Source organism: Neopelma chrysocephalum, unplaced genomic scaffold (assembly GCF_003984885.1).
Source record: "Neopelma chrysocephalum unplaced genomic scaffold, ASM398488v2 Primary Assembly neopelma1_26, whole genome shotgun sequence".
Taxonomy (NCBI): Eukaryota; Metazoa; Chordata; class Aves; order Passeriformes; family Pipridae; genus Neopelma; species Neopelma chrysocephalum.
Window position 1 is genome coordinate 16,295,732 of NW_020897695.1, and position 16,915 is coordinate 16,312,646.

The window sequence follows — 16,915 nt, forward strand, 5'->3', positions numbered from 1 at the left end:
ATCAATCTGTGAATGTTTATGGCATCTTTGTCTACCTGGGTAATACTGAATAAAGGCAGGTTTGGATCAAAACAGAATTCATACTTAATGAAGTGAGGCAACAAGCTTAAAAAAAGTCAAGCGTATTCTTTATGAGGGAGCTGATCAGACTGGAGGCAGAAAGTACTGTGTCATAGTTCCTGTGAAATTTTGCTATATTTAATAAACATCCACATAAATTACAGTTATATAAACACTTCCTCAAACTGGAGTTTTTCCAGTACTTATTAGTCGCACTTACTGATAGTCTAAGAGGAGAGGTTCAGTGCAGCAACTAATAAAAAAGGGGGACCAAGGCTCCAATCTAGACCTCTTTTTTTTCCTTTATTCCAGCATTTGAAAAGCTGGGTCAAATTATCAACCTTGAGCTTAACTTTATGGAGGATGTTCCAGTACAGCTTTGGGGATAAAAGTGGTTGAAAGTTCTAGTAGCCACAACTGCACAGTGAAATAAAGAAATACAGGCTGCTTTTAAAAGATGTGCTGAGAAAGAATTATTCATAGTACTTCTTTGGCTGTTTGAAACTCCAGAATGACTGGCTAAATCAGAACAGACGGTGGTAGGAGTGAGTCAATGATGAAAGGATAGCACAATTTCACTGCTTAAGTCTATTGATTAATACACTTAAAGTCTATGCTAGAGTTATATTTTGGTTTTATTTTTTTAGTTGCTTGTTTATTTTCTACAGGTTTCTCTAACTAACCTGGTTAGTTCCTTGAGAAGACAGCTACTGAGCTATTTACCTCCAAAATTGCAAAGGTCTAGAGGATCTGCATCCAAACCAGAAAATTGGCTGCTCTGAGAGCATCTGTAAGTGCATACATCTCAGGTACCTAAGCCAGTGATGGTATGATCCAGAAGGACCTGGTTTTGACAGTTATTGGATACTGCAGACCACAATTTTGCCTGGTCTTTCTGAGTTTGTGGCCCTTTAGCATGTCTTTCCAGTCAAACATATTCTAACAGGTGTCAATCAAACAGGTGTTTGGATAAAATCCTGTGCCAGAGCTAAGGTTAAGAACGGAATGAAATAGCTAAGTACGCTTTTGAAACACAAATAAACATACAATGATGATGTCATAAATGAGCAGCTGTTTCTTTAAAACACAGCTTTAAAGGATTGACTTTAAAGTTATCTATTTTCAAAAGCAAAGTGCCTTATTTTTTTGCTGCATTACTTATATTTGACTTAGATGGGAATACATTAATTTTATGCCATATACTTGGAATGTGTGGAAAATAACATTTTTTCCGTGTGAATCAGCACAGGAAATGATCTGCAAATGAGTAAAATGTTGAGAAGTCTACAGATGGAGGTTTTTTTAAAAAAAACACAATGTTTTTCAACTGTAGAGTACTGACATCATATTTTCTACAATAGCAAAGTATCACAGAGATGATTGATGACACATCGGAGACTGAAGACAAGTAAGAACTTACTTCTAATCAGCATAGTTTTAGACTGTAATCCGATGTAACATTAATTTAATAGTATCTATCTTTGCTGGTGCTAGGCAGTTTTACCTCCCTTTATTTGCCATTGCAAAAGCTTACCACATTCTTGCTAAACACAGAAAATGGTAGATAACATGAATCAACTCAGAGGTATTCTGACTTGATTTTCTTTTCACTGTGATGTAAAATAAAAAAAACCAAAACCCAAAAAAACAGTGTCTTCTAAATCATGACCTAGTGATATATTCCATAGATACTTTGATTTTCAAAATTTTCCCTTGCTGAGGTTAGATATTAAAATAGTAATAAATACTACTACTAAGAACAGCAAATTAATAGTTTTCCAAGAAACATACTGTGAGAGGATGTTCAAGGGTGGATATGTTTAGGAAAATATGTAATCCACCATGGAGCTGAAACCTCAGTCCTAAACTAATGAACACTAGGCACTCACAGCAGCAAAACTGAGTGGGAGAAAGGAGTACAGAGTCTGCTCCAAGACACTATTGATTTGCTCTGAAATTACGTGAATTATTACTGTTGAGTTAATTATTAGAACTGATGATTTTATTGGAGTATTTGACACTGTAAGAAGCCCCCATTATCATAAAATGGATCCTTTGTGCACTCTTCAAACCTCCCTTGAATTTGAAGTTTCCTTCCTTATTTCATTTGAGAGAAAATTACTGCTTCTGTATCAAATTTTTCTTCTGTTTACTGAGGTGGAAATTGAGTCCCAGTCTTGTAGAAATGGTAGTTACACTTTGACTCCTACCTTCAATGTGAGGTATGAAGCACATTATTAATACTGGTTTCTTCTTTTTTGAAATCAAACCAATAAACAGGGTTTCCTTTGAATATGTTTCACTACACTCTGGGATGCATAAAAAACATTTGAAAGAGTAAGTTTACATTATACTGATCATAGTAAACATCATCCTCTGAATGCTGAAACCAATTACATGTATTTGACCTTTATCTTCTGACTGTACTTCTGTCAAATGAACAAACAGGCACACAGGCTGCATCCCAAAGGCAATATTTGGCTCATACTGCCCAACAGTCAAGGAGAGATGAGGAACATATTTTTTTTGTAGGAAGATAAAGCTTCAGAGGCTTCAATTTCACTGTGAAGGGAGCAGCACTGGGAGCCTGCTGCCTCTGCTCCCAGTGTCATGTTCACTCTGAAGCTACAGACAGATCCTGCCATGCGAGTGAGATTGAAGCGTGCACTACAAGTTCATGTTACGCACAGTTCATCACACTGCCCTGTACCAGAGCTCCTTAGTTCATAGATCGGAGAGCCATTTAAGGTGAACCTGGAATCATTCTTCGTGGCAATATTAAAACCATCTAAAGTCAAAACTGGATTTTCCTGGACTCCTTCCTCCAGTCTTCAAAACATGTGCCTGTCTTTGCCTTTATTCTCATCAATAAGGAATTTAAAGCCATAGACTCATTACTCTTAAATGTCACTGCCCACGAAAAATGCACATAGAGAGGATAAATAGGCTCCATGTTACAAGCGTAAATTCAGAGTCCCAGAACAGAAGTGAAGCTTTTTCAGTCCGCCTTTGGGAGCATGCTTTGACAGGTTTCCTGAAAAACTGCCTGTTTTGCTTCACCTTTCCATAACCAACAATTGCATAACTTATATGGATTAATTGAACTGCAAACAGTAACATCTAGATCTCCCATGCTGTTTAAAATACAATACAGCAAAACCAGGCATGACTGCAGTAAGGATCAAAGAGAAAAGACTACAGGAATAGAGAAGATGTTTGTCTATGAGAATCAGGGCATCTAGACTTTAAGGCATTATAAGGTAAAACTTTTAACATCTTTCCTGCCTTACCTCCAAGCAAAGATGAGCTGGAGAAAGTCAGAAAAATTCACCTGACTCAGACTGCCACCAGACAAAATAGGTCACATTAGCTTCTTCAGCAATTATAAAAGGCTTCTTTAGCTAATGAAGTGGCTGAGATACAGAACAGAAAAACAAAACCCTCAGAGGATAGAAGAAAAAGTTCAGAGGGCAGGTGGAGTTAAAGCTGATGTTTTGAAGCTTGGAGCTATGCTTCAGGACTTTCCTATTCCAGGCGGACACAGATTGTCCAGCAAAGGAGAGGGGCATGGGTGTTTATGAACTGGATTTACTCCCTGCAAAGTTTGCTGCCAGTAATAATCCATCTTGAGCAGAAGTATTTTGAAACACTATTGCTGAGTTGTGCAGATTTGTGACGATACTAATCTCCATACAACTTCACAAGAAGCTGCCAGAAATGCAAAGAACTTATATTTGCAGTATGTATTTGTGAAACTAAGCTTTGATAGAACATGCATCCACATTACAACAGGAGACAAGTTCTGGGCATGTTTCCATTTATAAAGTTATTTCAAGTAACTAGTCTTCCAGACTTCCTTTCAATCTCTGGACTGTGAACTTCCCTGATACTGATGCTTTACTCCTTCTCTCTTTTATTTATTTTACCACTTCAAGTAGAAAAAAACTTAAAAGACTGGAAAATAATACCAAAATCTTAGAATGAAAATTCCTCAGTTTCCTTGGATTTAGTAGAGCTGTGGTGCAGAGAGGATATGATTTAATTTGTGGAAGCAGGATTGTCCTGCATCAGATTTAATGTTCTGTAAACAGCTGCATTTCCCAAAGAACATGACTTCCTCACACAAATGGGGAACACTGAGCACCCTCATCTGAAAAATGTTGAGCAATCCCATCAGCATCTTTCAAGAACTTACCATACTGTTAGCTGAAAGCCAGTGACTTCCATGCCAAGGGACATAAAATTTTTACAGTAATCTAGACAAATTACAGACAATATTTTGTACTAAAAGACCTACACTACTTCTACATGAAGCTAAACCAGTTTTTCACTTCTTGTCCTGCCTTAAAACTTGGAAATTGTGTCACTCACTTTCACATGTGTAAACTGCCACTGAATTCATTCCTGATCTACTGTTCTGGGACAACTAGATGATAAGTAGGCAAGAAAACCAAACCATATGCACAACACCCTAGCCACAAGGATGTGAATTTCTAGGATCAGATTTCTGATTAGCAACTCCTGCAGCTTCCCACAGTGGTGACCCTGCATGTTCTACACCTCCAGCCACTTGCACTTCTTTCCTGATCTGTCCTTGTACAGCCCCACAAATGAACTGAATGAAGCTGGCTTTTTAAGTCTTCACACTGCACTGAAAATTACCTTACAAGCAGGGCTCAGTATGGAGTTTTTCTCTGCACACTAGAGAGAATAATAAAATTAGCTCCTCTGTGTCACTTAATCAGTCCCTGGCAGGAACTTACACACTCATGGACAGTTTCAGAGAGCAGACAGGTCTATCTTTCAAAGGTATAAAGTTAGTGTGAGGTTTTGTGCACAACAGGTATCAGGCAGAAGGATCCCAAGAAAGTATGCAGTGTAAATTCAGCTGTTATTTTTGTTCTGTTGACCTGGCCTCCCAAAACGTGTCCTAGACAGCCAACACACACATACACAAGCAGATCAGAGCCTCTCACCTAGCAGATGCTACTTCTTGTCAGTTAGATGACAGTGAGAGAGCTGGAGGAGGTAGGCATAGTCCCCACAGTGAAAGGGAACTAGGGGCAATACAGCAGACACAAGGAGTAGGAGAGTTAGAATTATTGCTGTGGAAAGAAATGAGGATAGCAGACACGAATCTGCAAGATGGATTTCTGCTTCTTCTAGTGTAACATACAAGAGAGCTTGTGCTTGGTACTCAATATAACCTGAATGACAGAGGAATTTGACTGCAGTTGAATCCCTCACCTGTAATTTGTGACAACAGTATGTGTCTACAAGGCAAGACATCTGTCAACAAATATAGAACCTGTGTTAACGTGTGGCAGATGTGACATAAGTCTCTATGCATGAATATTCTCAAGTAGACATCTGGGCTCACAGAAGTTATGGAAAGGTCATCCTGCAAGTTCTAGCATGGACGCCCACATAGATTTAAAATATTTTTTCTTACCAACAATCATATGGTTGCAGACATCGCAGAAGGTGGGTTTTTTGAAGATGTGCTCCTGGAAGATGTGAGTCTTGTTATTTTCTGGCAGCTGCTGGGCTCTGGTGGGAGAAGATGCTTGGCTCTCTGAGTTGGGGAGCTGTCCAGTGCTTGTGCTCACCTCAGGCATCAAGTCTACTTGCAGTTTCACATCGCTATTAGTCCTCTGGAAGAAATTGTCTGCACTTTTACTCCGCAAGCTTTTCGTCTTGAAGGAGAGTGATCGCTTCAGTTTCTGCAGCTGTAACAAATAAGCCAGTTATAATTACTACTTTTTCTACTTAAAAAATGATGCAAGGCTCCTGGTTTTGGGGTGTGCTGTTGCCAAGTGAACCTGGAAGCCACTGGCAGACCTTGAATCGCCTGAACAATAAAATTGACTTTAGTATTTAAATGGCAATTTTTGAGCAAAGAAAGAAGATCCCAACCAGAAAACAAATTACACTACAGATGCTTTCTGACAGACAATAAACTTGATAGCCCTAATAAATGCTTCTGTTGGTCTTCACTTTCAGGTATGACAGCAAAGAGGAGCTGTTGAAAGTTGTATGCATTGGAGAATATATCCTTTGTATTCAAGCATAAAGGAACTTAGAGTATTATTCATACTGTAATAGTATTTAAGCAGCCTGTAAAACCATTACAGGAACAGCTGTTAAATGGCAGTACAAGACTGTTGAACTCAGTAAATGTATTTAATATACTTAAATTTCTCAAATTTGGCAGAAAGAGAGTTTATATGCAGTTTTGACTGCTGTCTTGTGCCATACCAGCACTAGGTGAGGCACAGAAGCTATCAGGATATCAGCCACACAAATTTGTGGGTTTGACAACTCCACCAGCCCACAAAGAGGCCAGGTAAAAGGAAAGCCAGCTTTGCATCTACTTCATATTTATCTTTTCTGAAGTGTAATAACCCTGTATCACATTTCACTCAGCATTATTCTAACCACTACAAAATAATTTCAATCACTGCTGCTATTCTCTGGGTGACTGTGATGTAACAACTGAAATTTTCCATGTTGCTCAGGCTGTCTGTGGTAAGCAACCAGAATGGTTTATATTAGAAACTGTTTATGTTACAAGTAATGATGATTTGGAACCGTAATTCACACTAATATAAAGGGAAGGAGTTCATATGTTTTCCCAAAAAAGCATGGCACTGGTCTGTCACACTGGCTTACTGGCCTCAGAGCACTTGCTCTCCCTAAATTCTATTCCTGATCTACCCATTTTCTTTATGATGCAGCTGAAAGCATGCTGTTGGAGAGGAGAGGCAAGACATCCTGGGGGGATGCCTCTCTTCCACCTTCAAAAGCAGCTTGTTCCTAGAGAGGGAGACATCAGTTTTCTTTCCAGTGTGTCCCAATAAACTCCCCAAGTCAAATGAATGGGTAAGGAGCTGCCATTGCCTCCAGTTAACAGTGTTTGTGTTTGCTACACAGAATCAAACTGCATTATGCTTCCTGAACTGTTCCCCCCCAGTGACTTTGAGGGTAGTGAGGGGTCAGAAACTGGGGCCCATCCCACATGTACATCTCTCACCCACAACCACTCAAGTTTCAGAGGAGGAGCCCCGGGTTCAAATGAAGGAAATATCCATTTGCAAGAAACTCTCAGTCTCTAGGGGAATATGAAAATAAGAGCAATTAAGTCATTAGATGCCAACTATGGGTTAAATCCTGTTTATGGTTTCTGAAGTTCTTTCATCTGAAGCCTAAGCTATGGGCTGACTGAGCCCAAAAATCACTGTACAACTGCACCATCAGAATGTGAGATCTTCTCTCTTCTTCTTGAATGTTAAGTTACCACCTCTTGAAATCACCGAGGTTATTCTGTTCTGAGATTACTTCATCTCCCCAGTGACAGCCAGGAACTCAGCAATAATTCACCCCCTTGCTCCTGAAACACTTCTCACTGAAGTCAGACCTAATTAGTGTAGCAAAACACAGAGAATTACAACACCACAAGGTGACTGAAATGGCATCCATTATTGATTTGCCATCCATTTCTACAGTGCCACATGAAGCTAATTAAATTTCAAAACACTGCTTCTGCCAGAGAAAGAAAACTAAGCTGTGCAATACAGTATTGGTTTTATAATGAAACAACTGTCCTGCTAGTTTGGACAATGTAGGCAGTATATTTGAAGAAGCTCTGCATTTACTATCCTTATTCCATCCTGCTGTGCACAGCCATTTGCCAGTCAAGGGATGTACCAATGGCCTTTCCTCCCCCAGGCAGAAAAGTCAACAATTTTTCAAAGAAGGGTAGTCCAGCTTTCAGGCTATGCATGCCCAAAGAAATACAAATACACTAAGGTGAGCATGAAACTGTGTATACTGCATGCATCCCCATCCAGAATGTTCAGAGGACACATATTCAAGAATGAGCTGACCAAGTTACCGTCACAGATTTGACAGGTATCTCTGCACAAGCTAACAGTCCTCTCTGAGATTCCCTGAGCACTGTCCTGTGTTCATGTGCTTAAATAATTTCCATACAAGACGGGCATCCTAGTCATTAGCCAAATACAGATTTTATTCTCATTTGGATTTAGACTGGAAGACACCTACATATTTGGCTTACATTGCCTACCTAAAACACCAGTGGAAGTCTGGGACTATTATATCCCAAATAGGTCATATGTGTACAGAAGTGACTATGCAAGAATGAAGAATATTGGCAACATTTAGCATTTTGCACACCTAATTATACACTTTCATCAGTACTGTTAAAAAGTACCCCTCAGATCAGTGTGTTTTATAACCCTCATGCATAAGCGAGAGTATACAGGGCAATAGAAGATTGGCATCAGGTTTTAAAATTAGATCCAACTTTCCTTTCTCATATTAGGCCCATGAGAGAATTTGAAATAGGGTACTGGTATGTGATTGTTTACTCAGGAAAAGTTGGCTCAAGCAAGGGCAAGGGCAGGTTGTTATACAGTTAGAATAAACTATAAAACCATAAAAGCTTAAGTGATTATTATGCCACAGTCAAGTGAGCATTGCTTCCCTTACTTAAACATCACAATCTCCTTATTTCAAAATTTGCTGTTCTTTTATTGCAAGATTTCAAAAGTAATTAAATACGGGCACGTAATATATGCCTGATTTTGGTCTGCTGTAAACTGATTTAAAGCACTTGTAATGCCACCGGCTTCTAATAGAGCTGCTATAGTGTTCACCTGAGGCAGGACTCAAATCTTTCAATAGAGACGAATGTATGCAAATTTTATTATTTTTACTTTCTTTCTGCAGAGTAATGAGTTCAAAGTCAAATCTTAGGAAGAATCACTACCAAACTTCTGAAAAAACCTGTGGCTAGAGTTCTGGACTCAGTACTTACTTCAACACTTCAGTGAAAAATCATATACTGAGAATTAAATAAAACCTTAAACCAAGCACAAAACAGGTCTAAGAAATATATTTGAAATAAATCTCCTAATCCTTTCACATTTTCTCCTCTGCAAGCAAGGATACAAATTAGCTTTCACTTAAATAAAAACAAAATTCCCAGAAGCACAGGAGTTTTTGTAGGCTTGAGGTAGCATCAGAAGACTTCACAACTTTGAGAGTTCAGAAACATGAACCCTTGCTATTAAGTCCAGGATGTTCCTGTAGTTTGAAATTAGAGTAAAGGAAAAAAGTTTGTCTCTAGTTAAAAGCTTTTTATCAGTCACACAGGCTCCAAGTGACTGCACATACTAACCCCACAGGCAAGGTAGAGATGAGTGCAATAGCTCAACCTCTGAGCTTGATTAAGCTTTTTTTCTGTATCTTGCAGCAAAATCTCAAATTTTCTGAGTCCCTGAATGTTCAAGCTTCAAGGGACAGGAAACTCTGACAAACCACAGCTTATCAGCACCTCCTCTGTTCCTAATTCCCCTATACTACAACTCTTTAGCTGCTATAAGCAGAAAAGAGGAGGCAGCAAAAGAACAGCTATTCAAATTCATTCCTAGTATTAGCTAGGTGCCACTGCTTTTGCTGTGAATGGGCATTGCACTTGAGCTCACTGAGACTTCATTTTATGTAATAGAAGTATGCAACACTTTTCTACAACTTTCATTTAAGAAATTCCCATTGAAGTTGGAAAGATTTCAATGATTTTATAGCTTCGCAGTTACAAGGATATTTGTCCAGCCTGCAGTGTTCTTTGTTCAGGCTCTTAACTGCTCCCTGATATCTAGAAACTTTTTCCTTTGATTCTCCAGCTTGTTTACATTAACAATCGGTGTGGCTCTGTAGAAGCAGATTGGAGAAAGAAACAGGGACTGTTGAGGAGCCAGCATGCCCACTGTATTCATTTCAGGACACAGAGTACTCTGCTCTGAATGATCCCAGCCCATCAGTACTGGCATGCATTATGTGCACACCTGGAGCACAAGCAAACCTCCAAGTAATGCAGCCTGTGCATAGAGCACAAGAACCACAGTGAAGTGAGTACCAACAATCTCAACACTAGGAGATTTACTTTGAAAACACACTCCCAAATCAAACTAAAATGCTGCGATGGGTGTCCCTTATGCCTTCACCATTTCTCAACGCAGCTTCTTCGTCACACCTTCTCACCATTCAAAACTCAGAGAAAGCCTCACTCCCACCACATCCTACACACAAATGCTTCATTCCCCTTTCTGAAACTCTGTCCTTAGTGATCTCAGTGAATGATGGTTACTAGGACGTCAAAGTGCACATTGCGTTACTTTATATTATATTATTATGTTTGCTTGGGCCATGAGCTTTGGCATTCAGGGCAACCCTTCTGGAATCTGCCCACATCAGCTTATTTCCCAGCATGCTTGGTCTTGTTGCCTTCTCAGTAACTGCTAATATCCCTGCCAGCAGCAGAGGCTCCTGTGCAGCGTGGACCAATGAGGAGATTATTTTTATACATTTCCACTGTTAACTATCTTCCAGGAGAAATGAACAAATGAGCCCCACATCAACTGAACTTTACTAACGGACCATACAACTAAGCCCTCATTTTCAGACATCAGCTGTCTGTTATATTGTTACTGTGCTAGTAATAAACAAAAAATATTGCTTGCTCTTCTCTATCCCTTTCTTTACACTGCTGTTAACAATATCATTAGATCCATTACAAGTAATACAGGGTATTGACAGAGGTGGAATGAACCATCAAGCCAGTTTGAATCCTGCAGTTCTTTTATAACATAGCTATTTTGTTTAGTATGCATTCTAAACTATTTTGTTTAGTATGCATTAGATTTCACTCTGCTGTGAGATAAACATCCAACTTCTGTAGGGAACCACTTCTTCCTTGCAGTTTCTTAGAGCAAATTTGTGGATTATTTGACTCTCACTTTGTTATAAAAGAAGGACTTTAACACATAAATCTCAGATGATGTTGTGTAGATTTGCTAGAGAGCACGTCAGGTACGTGGGATATTACCAAAATGGATGCAGACCAAAAGCCTTTCAAATAAGGGAGAGAACAAAAGTCTTGATGAATGGTATCTGCTCTACTGAGTACAGTCCATTTTCTGGGTCAAGGAACATTCAATTTGTATTAGCAACTCTCAGAATATACTTAAGTTGTTTACTAGCTTAGTTGAAGGACTGGATGTTACCAGGGTATAAGCTAGCCTGGCAGCATTGCTAGGCTTCAACTAGCCCTGCTGATTCACAGGCTAATGATTTTCTTCTTAAAATTGAGGGATACAAAAGTAAGTGATTTTTGAGGACAGACAAGAGTAGTTTTTTTACTGGATTTGATCTGAAAATCCACTGCCTTGGCATTTTAATGGGCAAAAATAAGATTATAACATACCTAAAGGCAGTATGCAATTTCATAAACAATATATGTATTTGCCTACTGATGAGAGAAGTACCATGTCTTATAGCATTAACAGGATGAAAGGATATTTTTAATACTTACAGGTTTGGTATTGTTTGTTGCCAAAGCACCCATGATAAATTTTGTAAGCAAAGCTGATTCCTTTCCTACATTCTTCTTTCTACATAATAACTAGTCCAAATACTCTACTAGTACAATCTGAATTAGCTAAATTGACTTCAATTGTAGCTGATTTATATGGGCTGAGAATCTGGCCCTACCATGTAGTTGTGTCTGCTCCAGCCAGCTTTCTTGGAATCTGTATCCTTTTAATCCACTATAGACAAGGAAGGAGTGTTTATTATTGCATAGTCTGCTACGTACTGTATTTGTGTGTTTTCCCAAACAGATTGCATAGCTGGCATTAGGACAAATATATTTGTTATTGTTGTAAAAAGCAAATAAATCAAACTGTCTGCTTTAATATTTTATTGAAATTGTCAAAGAGGAGACATTTTTCATAATACCTAAGAATAATATTGTTAGTGATTCACTGAGTACCTACAACTACTCTGGCTGGCTCTTGCTGCTCTGATCATCATCCTCAGCTTCTCCTCCCTGTCCTACATTATTTTTTAAATCCACTCACTGATTCTCAAACTGATTTAGGATATGACCCTTTTCAGACAGGGCTCTTTCTATGCTTTTATTTCACTCCTGGAGTCCTAAACTACAATGAAATTCTCTGGTTGACATGCCAGACTGTAGCAGCAAAAATCCTTGAAAGAGGTTCTGGGTTTGAAAGCATGAAGTATGAAGGATGCTCAGGTGTCACTGCTCCCACAAATGTCACTGTGAATCCCATATCCTCAGCCCTTTTCTGATGTACTACATCCTTGCCAGCTGTGCGCTATGCATCTCTAATTAGCAGAACTCTAAATTATCAAGAGGTCAGCTTGCACGTGTAGCCAAACTGTGTTTGCTTAGTAGACCTGTTCATTCTGTATGACTTTCTCGTTTGGTTTGAACCAAGCTGAAAAATTCATCTAGTTCTTAACAATTGCTCCTGCAGTTGGTTGGAACTAATCCTACGTTTTAGGGTGAGTAGTCTTCTAATATTGCAAGAAACCAGAATTAGCAAATATATGAGAGAAATGTGAAATAAAGTGCTGAAAGTTTTAAGGTCTGAAAATATGAAAAATTCTCCTTTGAAAAAATCTCCTTTGTGCTTCAAATTCCTTCATATACTCCTTCAAATTCAGCATAAGATGTGACAGGATAAACTAATGCAGTCCAGGGAGTGATAGGTTTGAGGAAACAGAATTTATTAGCTAGACCAATTGCCACCAAATCTCAGGGAAATCCTTTTCTGTCTCTGCTGTGTTCAGAACATTCTGCTTAGTCCTAAGGCATAAAAAGAGTAAACACTCTAGTAGATATTCTGCAACTGTGACTTGCAGAGCTCACACTAACTTCCCTGTTAAATTATATTTTCACAGTAACTTCAAAAGTCTCACAGTAATTTAAACAGTTTAAAACAGCTTATAAAAAGGACAAAACACACAAAATAAATGCAATGATACCTATATGCATGACAATGCAGAAAAATGTAAGGCCTTTTTATCAAAAATCTAAGTAAAATCCACACATAAACTCTCAATTTTTGTATCTAACAGCATTTTTGCTGCTCTGTTTTTGAACAGCCCTATTTTGGTGTATTCCTTTGATGTCTTTTAATCACACTGTATTAGAAAGGGTAATCTAGAAAGAAAAGAGTGTGTATTGCATCATCTTACTGAGAGATCTGTTCTCTATCAATATTTCTTCAAACTTCCTAAGAGGTTTGATTCAAGTTTATTTTGGGGAAAATGCTTGCAATATCACTTAACCATGGCTCGCGTTCAGCCTGCTTCTGTGGAGAACCTTTCTCAATTTTGCAGTATTTCAAGCTAACAACTCACAATATCTTTCAGAGAAGCTGTACTGTAGTTTTCCAAAGTTTATAATCTGAGTAATGAAAATCAGATTAACAGTCCCAAAGTAAGATCTACTGGGTTCGCTGTGTTGAGCTGAAAGATCATCAGTTCTTCCTTCTTTGCCAACATGTGCATAAATAAAAACACTTTACAAATTGAACTAAGGAACAGTTCAGTTATAACAAAAGCCTGCTGCTTGTTTTATATCGGGGTTGCAAAATGTTTTGTCCCTTTCGTCTCCTCTCCTGCTTCATCTAGCAAAAAAAGAGCTGCTTTTCTCAGGAGCAGAGGGAAAGACAGCAAATCCTCTATCTATATCCAGGATTATATTCTCCCTGCTGCTAAATAACTATTCCAAAATGGGTGGCACCAGCTGCAGGAGGTCCTTTATAATTCAGATTATGAACTGTGTCTGGTGTAGACCTCTGTGAGCCTCGTGTCTCCCTTTCATGATATGACAATTGAACTACCTCCAGTCTTTTCTCCTGAAATCAAAAGGAAAACTCATGAAGGAACCAAGAGATAGTTAAGAACAGTCCCTCCATTTTTTTTTTTTTAAATCAGCCTGTACTTTCAATTTCAAGACAGGCAGGTGTTTACAACATCTTGTTTTGTACTTTGGGGTTCACCTCAGGCACCTGGTTGCTAAGCAGCTGGTCATGTCTATATTTTGTCCCCATTAGGATGTTGTTCTCTCTTGTCTCTTGATGTATAAGGCATTTGGAGTGTTATCTCTGAGGTCACCTCTGCGAATCCAGCATTTTGCAGCTCTTTTTGAATAGCTCTTTTCCGTATCAGCTTCTGAATGGAACACCAATTTCCCTTTGCTAACTCCTGATTCAGTCATTTACTAATCTTTGCTGTTGTGGAAGTGGCATGATGAAATTTGGAGGTTAAAAGGCTAAGGTTCAGAGTGGTGTAAATCCAGGAAGCCCTGCTGAGGTGAAAGAAGCTATGCTGGTGTATGCCTGCTGAGAGTCTTCAAGAATGATAATAATAGGACCTGAGTTTTGTTTCTTTTCCTTCTCATGAATAATCTGTAGCGAATGTGATTGTGAATGTAAGATTAATCATCCTTGACTGTATCTCATGTCTGTCCATCTATGAAGTGTGCATCTCCACTATTGATCTTATGGCTTAATATGACACATTTGACTTTTAAAAAAACCAAAACCAACAGTGTTTTGCTTAACAATGCTGGGCTACCTATAGCAATAGTTTCTACTAATTTATTTTACCAATTTGTTTTTATTTTCTTTTTTTTTGGGGGGGGGGGGAAAAACCCCCCATTTTTTTTTTAACTTAGCTGTTTTATAATACTTTAAATGGTAGTATGTCTCTTGAAGCAAATATGGAAATACATCTGGCAGGGAGGCTGATACTAACTCAGGGCAAATTAACATGAACACCACAACCCACATATTGTATTATCATATTTGTATCATCTTAAAACAAAAAGGAAGACTGAGATCTACTGGGAGTTGTTATAGTTAATATTCTGTCAGTGTTTCCACTCTTACTTCATGGGTTCAAAACTTACACTGTTAAAATGCTTTGCAATGAAAACACATAAGTGCTCAGCTCTGCAACAACGTTGTTGTCATTGGGCCAAATCCTAAAGTCTTTGCTTACTTCTAACTCCTGCTGACTTCAGAGAGCATGTTTCCAGAGTGAAGCTGAGGGTTTGGCTGGGTTGTTGAGTTTTTTTGTTTGACTGTTTTCAAAATAATTTTTTTTTGATGTTTTACACTGTGCATTAAGAAAAAAGGCTTTCTGAATGCAGAGCGTGAACAAACACCTGGCCACATTGGATATTTTGTTACATGGCCGACTTTATTCAACTTTTCAATTCCCTCCTCTTTTTCTAAACCATCTTTTTCAATCTCTGCTCCTCCACAACCTAATATAGATAGATCCAGTGGACACATATGCTCCTGCTTCTCTTGTCTTTCCTAGACACTTGTTTTAACTCATACTTTGTGTGAATTAATTCTGCCCAATTCTTGTTTAGCTACTATACTTTGAGATGATATTACTTTGTTTTTCAAAGAGAAAATAAGGACACAATGCCAGAATTTGTGTGTTTTATGGCCTATTGGCTTAAAAGAAGCCTCCACACAGATATTTTGGCTTACTTGATTCCACCGGTTTCTGCACTCTCTTTTTTGCTGCCTGTCCACAAACAGAGATTCAAATCCAAATTTTACAGCTTGTTTCCATGTTTCCATTTCAAATAATTCTCAGTGGGAGACGGCATAAGAACTTATGCCTTACAGAATACTAGCAGTGTTTGTTGATTCCCTTCTAGTTTTTCTTTTTCATGGTTCCCTTCCTCTTCTTGTGCATATTTTTGCAATCTGGTAGAAAATTTGCTGCCTTCCATCTTTCTCTTATCCCTCCTGAAACCTACACTGTCCTGCCGTGTGAATACTGCTTCTTGCCAGCTAATCTGGAGGCCAGGGCATGTAGCCACCCCTGTTCTGACACCACAAGTCTAATAGGACCCATATGGTTCTCATGCACATCGCTGCCCTGGCACCACTCTGGTGTGAAGGCCTTGATCTGGAGGAAGAGCTGACAGCACAGGTAGAGCAAGGCTAGTTAAATCTTCGGGGCTACTCAAGGCTTCACCTGGGTAACTACAGAGTATCCTTCATGTCATATTTCCAGTTCTAAAGTCCTTTAGAAGCTACCACATACATAACAAATGCTGTGCCAATTGAAATTTTTTCCTACCTTGATAACGTCTCCCTTGTTATTTGTTGTGCGTCCAGTTATCTTACTGTCCACCATGACAAGGGTCTGTTTATTTCCAGATCCAGTCCAGATCTGGTACATTTTCCATTAAAGCTCTTCTCAAAGTGTAACTTATGACATGCATTTATCCTTTTCAACACATCTACTCTAGTAGCTTTCTAATTTTCAGAAAGTATTTCCAAAATTTTTTGGAAAAATCATCCTTGTAATACAGTTTCCAAGGAATCTGTTACTGGTACAGAAAGTTTCTGTCTCAGTCTGTCTTTAGTCTTCTTGTTATTACACGTTATTAATGCCCAGCAAAAACTCATTCAATATCCTACATAAAGGATAGGCCAACTCTCCACATGGAAAATCTGTTTAACTTGATGATGATATTGTCATATACATGGCACTTTATGGAGATGTTTGAAGGCCTAAACATTGCTTCAAGAAGTTGACAATGTAAATACATATATTTGGAGATATTGACTAACAAGAGCTGTTATGCATGAGATTTATCATATATCTTTGACTCCTTTTGCCTCAGGCTAATCCATTTCTTTTATATTTTTTCCTAAACCTCCAAGCTGCTGAACAAATCTTTAGCCAGCTATTGTTCCAAGATCAACCCTGCAAAACAAAAACATTTTATTTTTATCCTCACCAGCTGCACAACTTTCCTTCTCAAATTACCTCTATCAAATTTCAAGATTATAGTGACTGAACTGCAAAAACATGGTTTGATACTGAGATAGCTGGTATCATGTAAAAAGATAGTTCATAGAGAATACCACAAATAGTATGGTAGAGAATTTATAACTCTTTCTGAAGAACTACATTTTTTTCT

At 38.5% G+C, this 16,915-nt stretch overlaps 1 protein-coding gene across 1 annotated transcript in view; it reads right to left on the bottom strand.

Annotated features, from left to right (window-relative positions):
* The window catches only part of STAC (SH3 and cysteine rich domain), a 73,260-nt gene that overhangs the window by 43,124 nt on the left and 13,221 nt on the right, over positions 1–16,915 (bottom strand). The window contains exon 2 of the mRNA XM_027675703.1: positions 5,513–5,789. Within this exon, the coding sequence (XP_027531504.1) occupies positions 5,513–5,789 (277 nt within the window). The remainder of the gene's footprint in view (positions 1–5,512; positions 5,790–16,915) is intronic.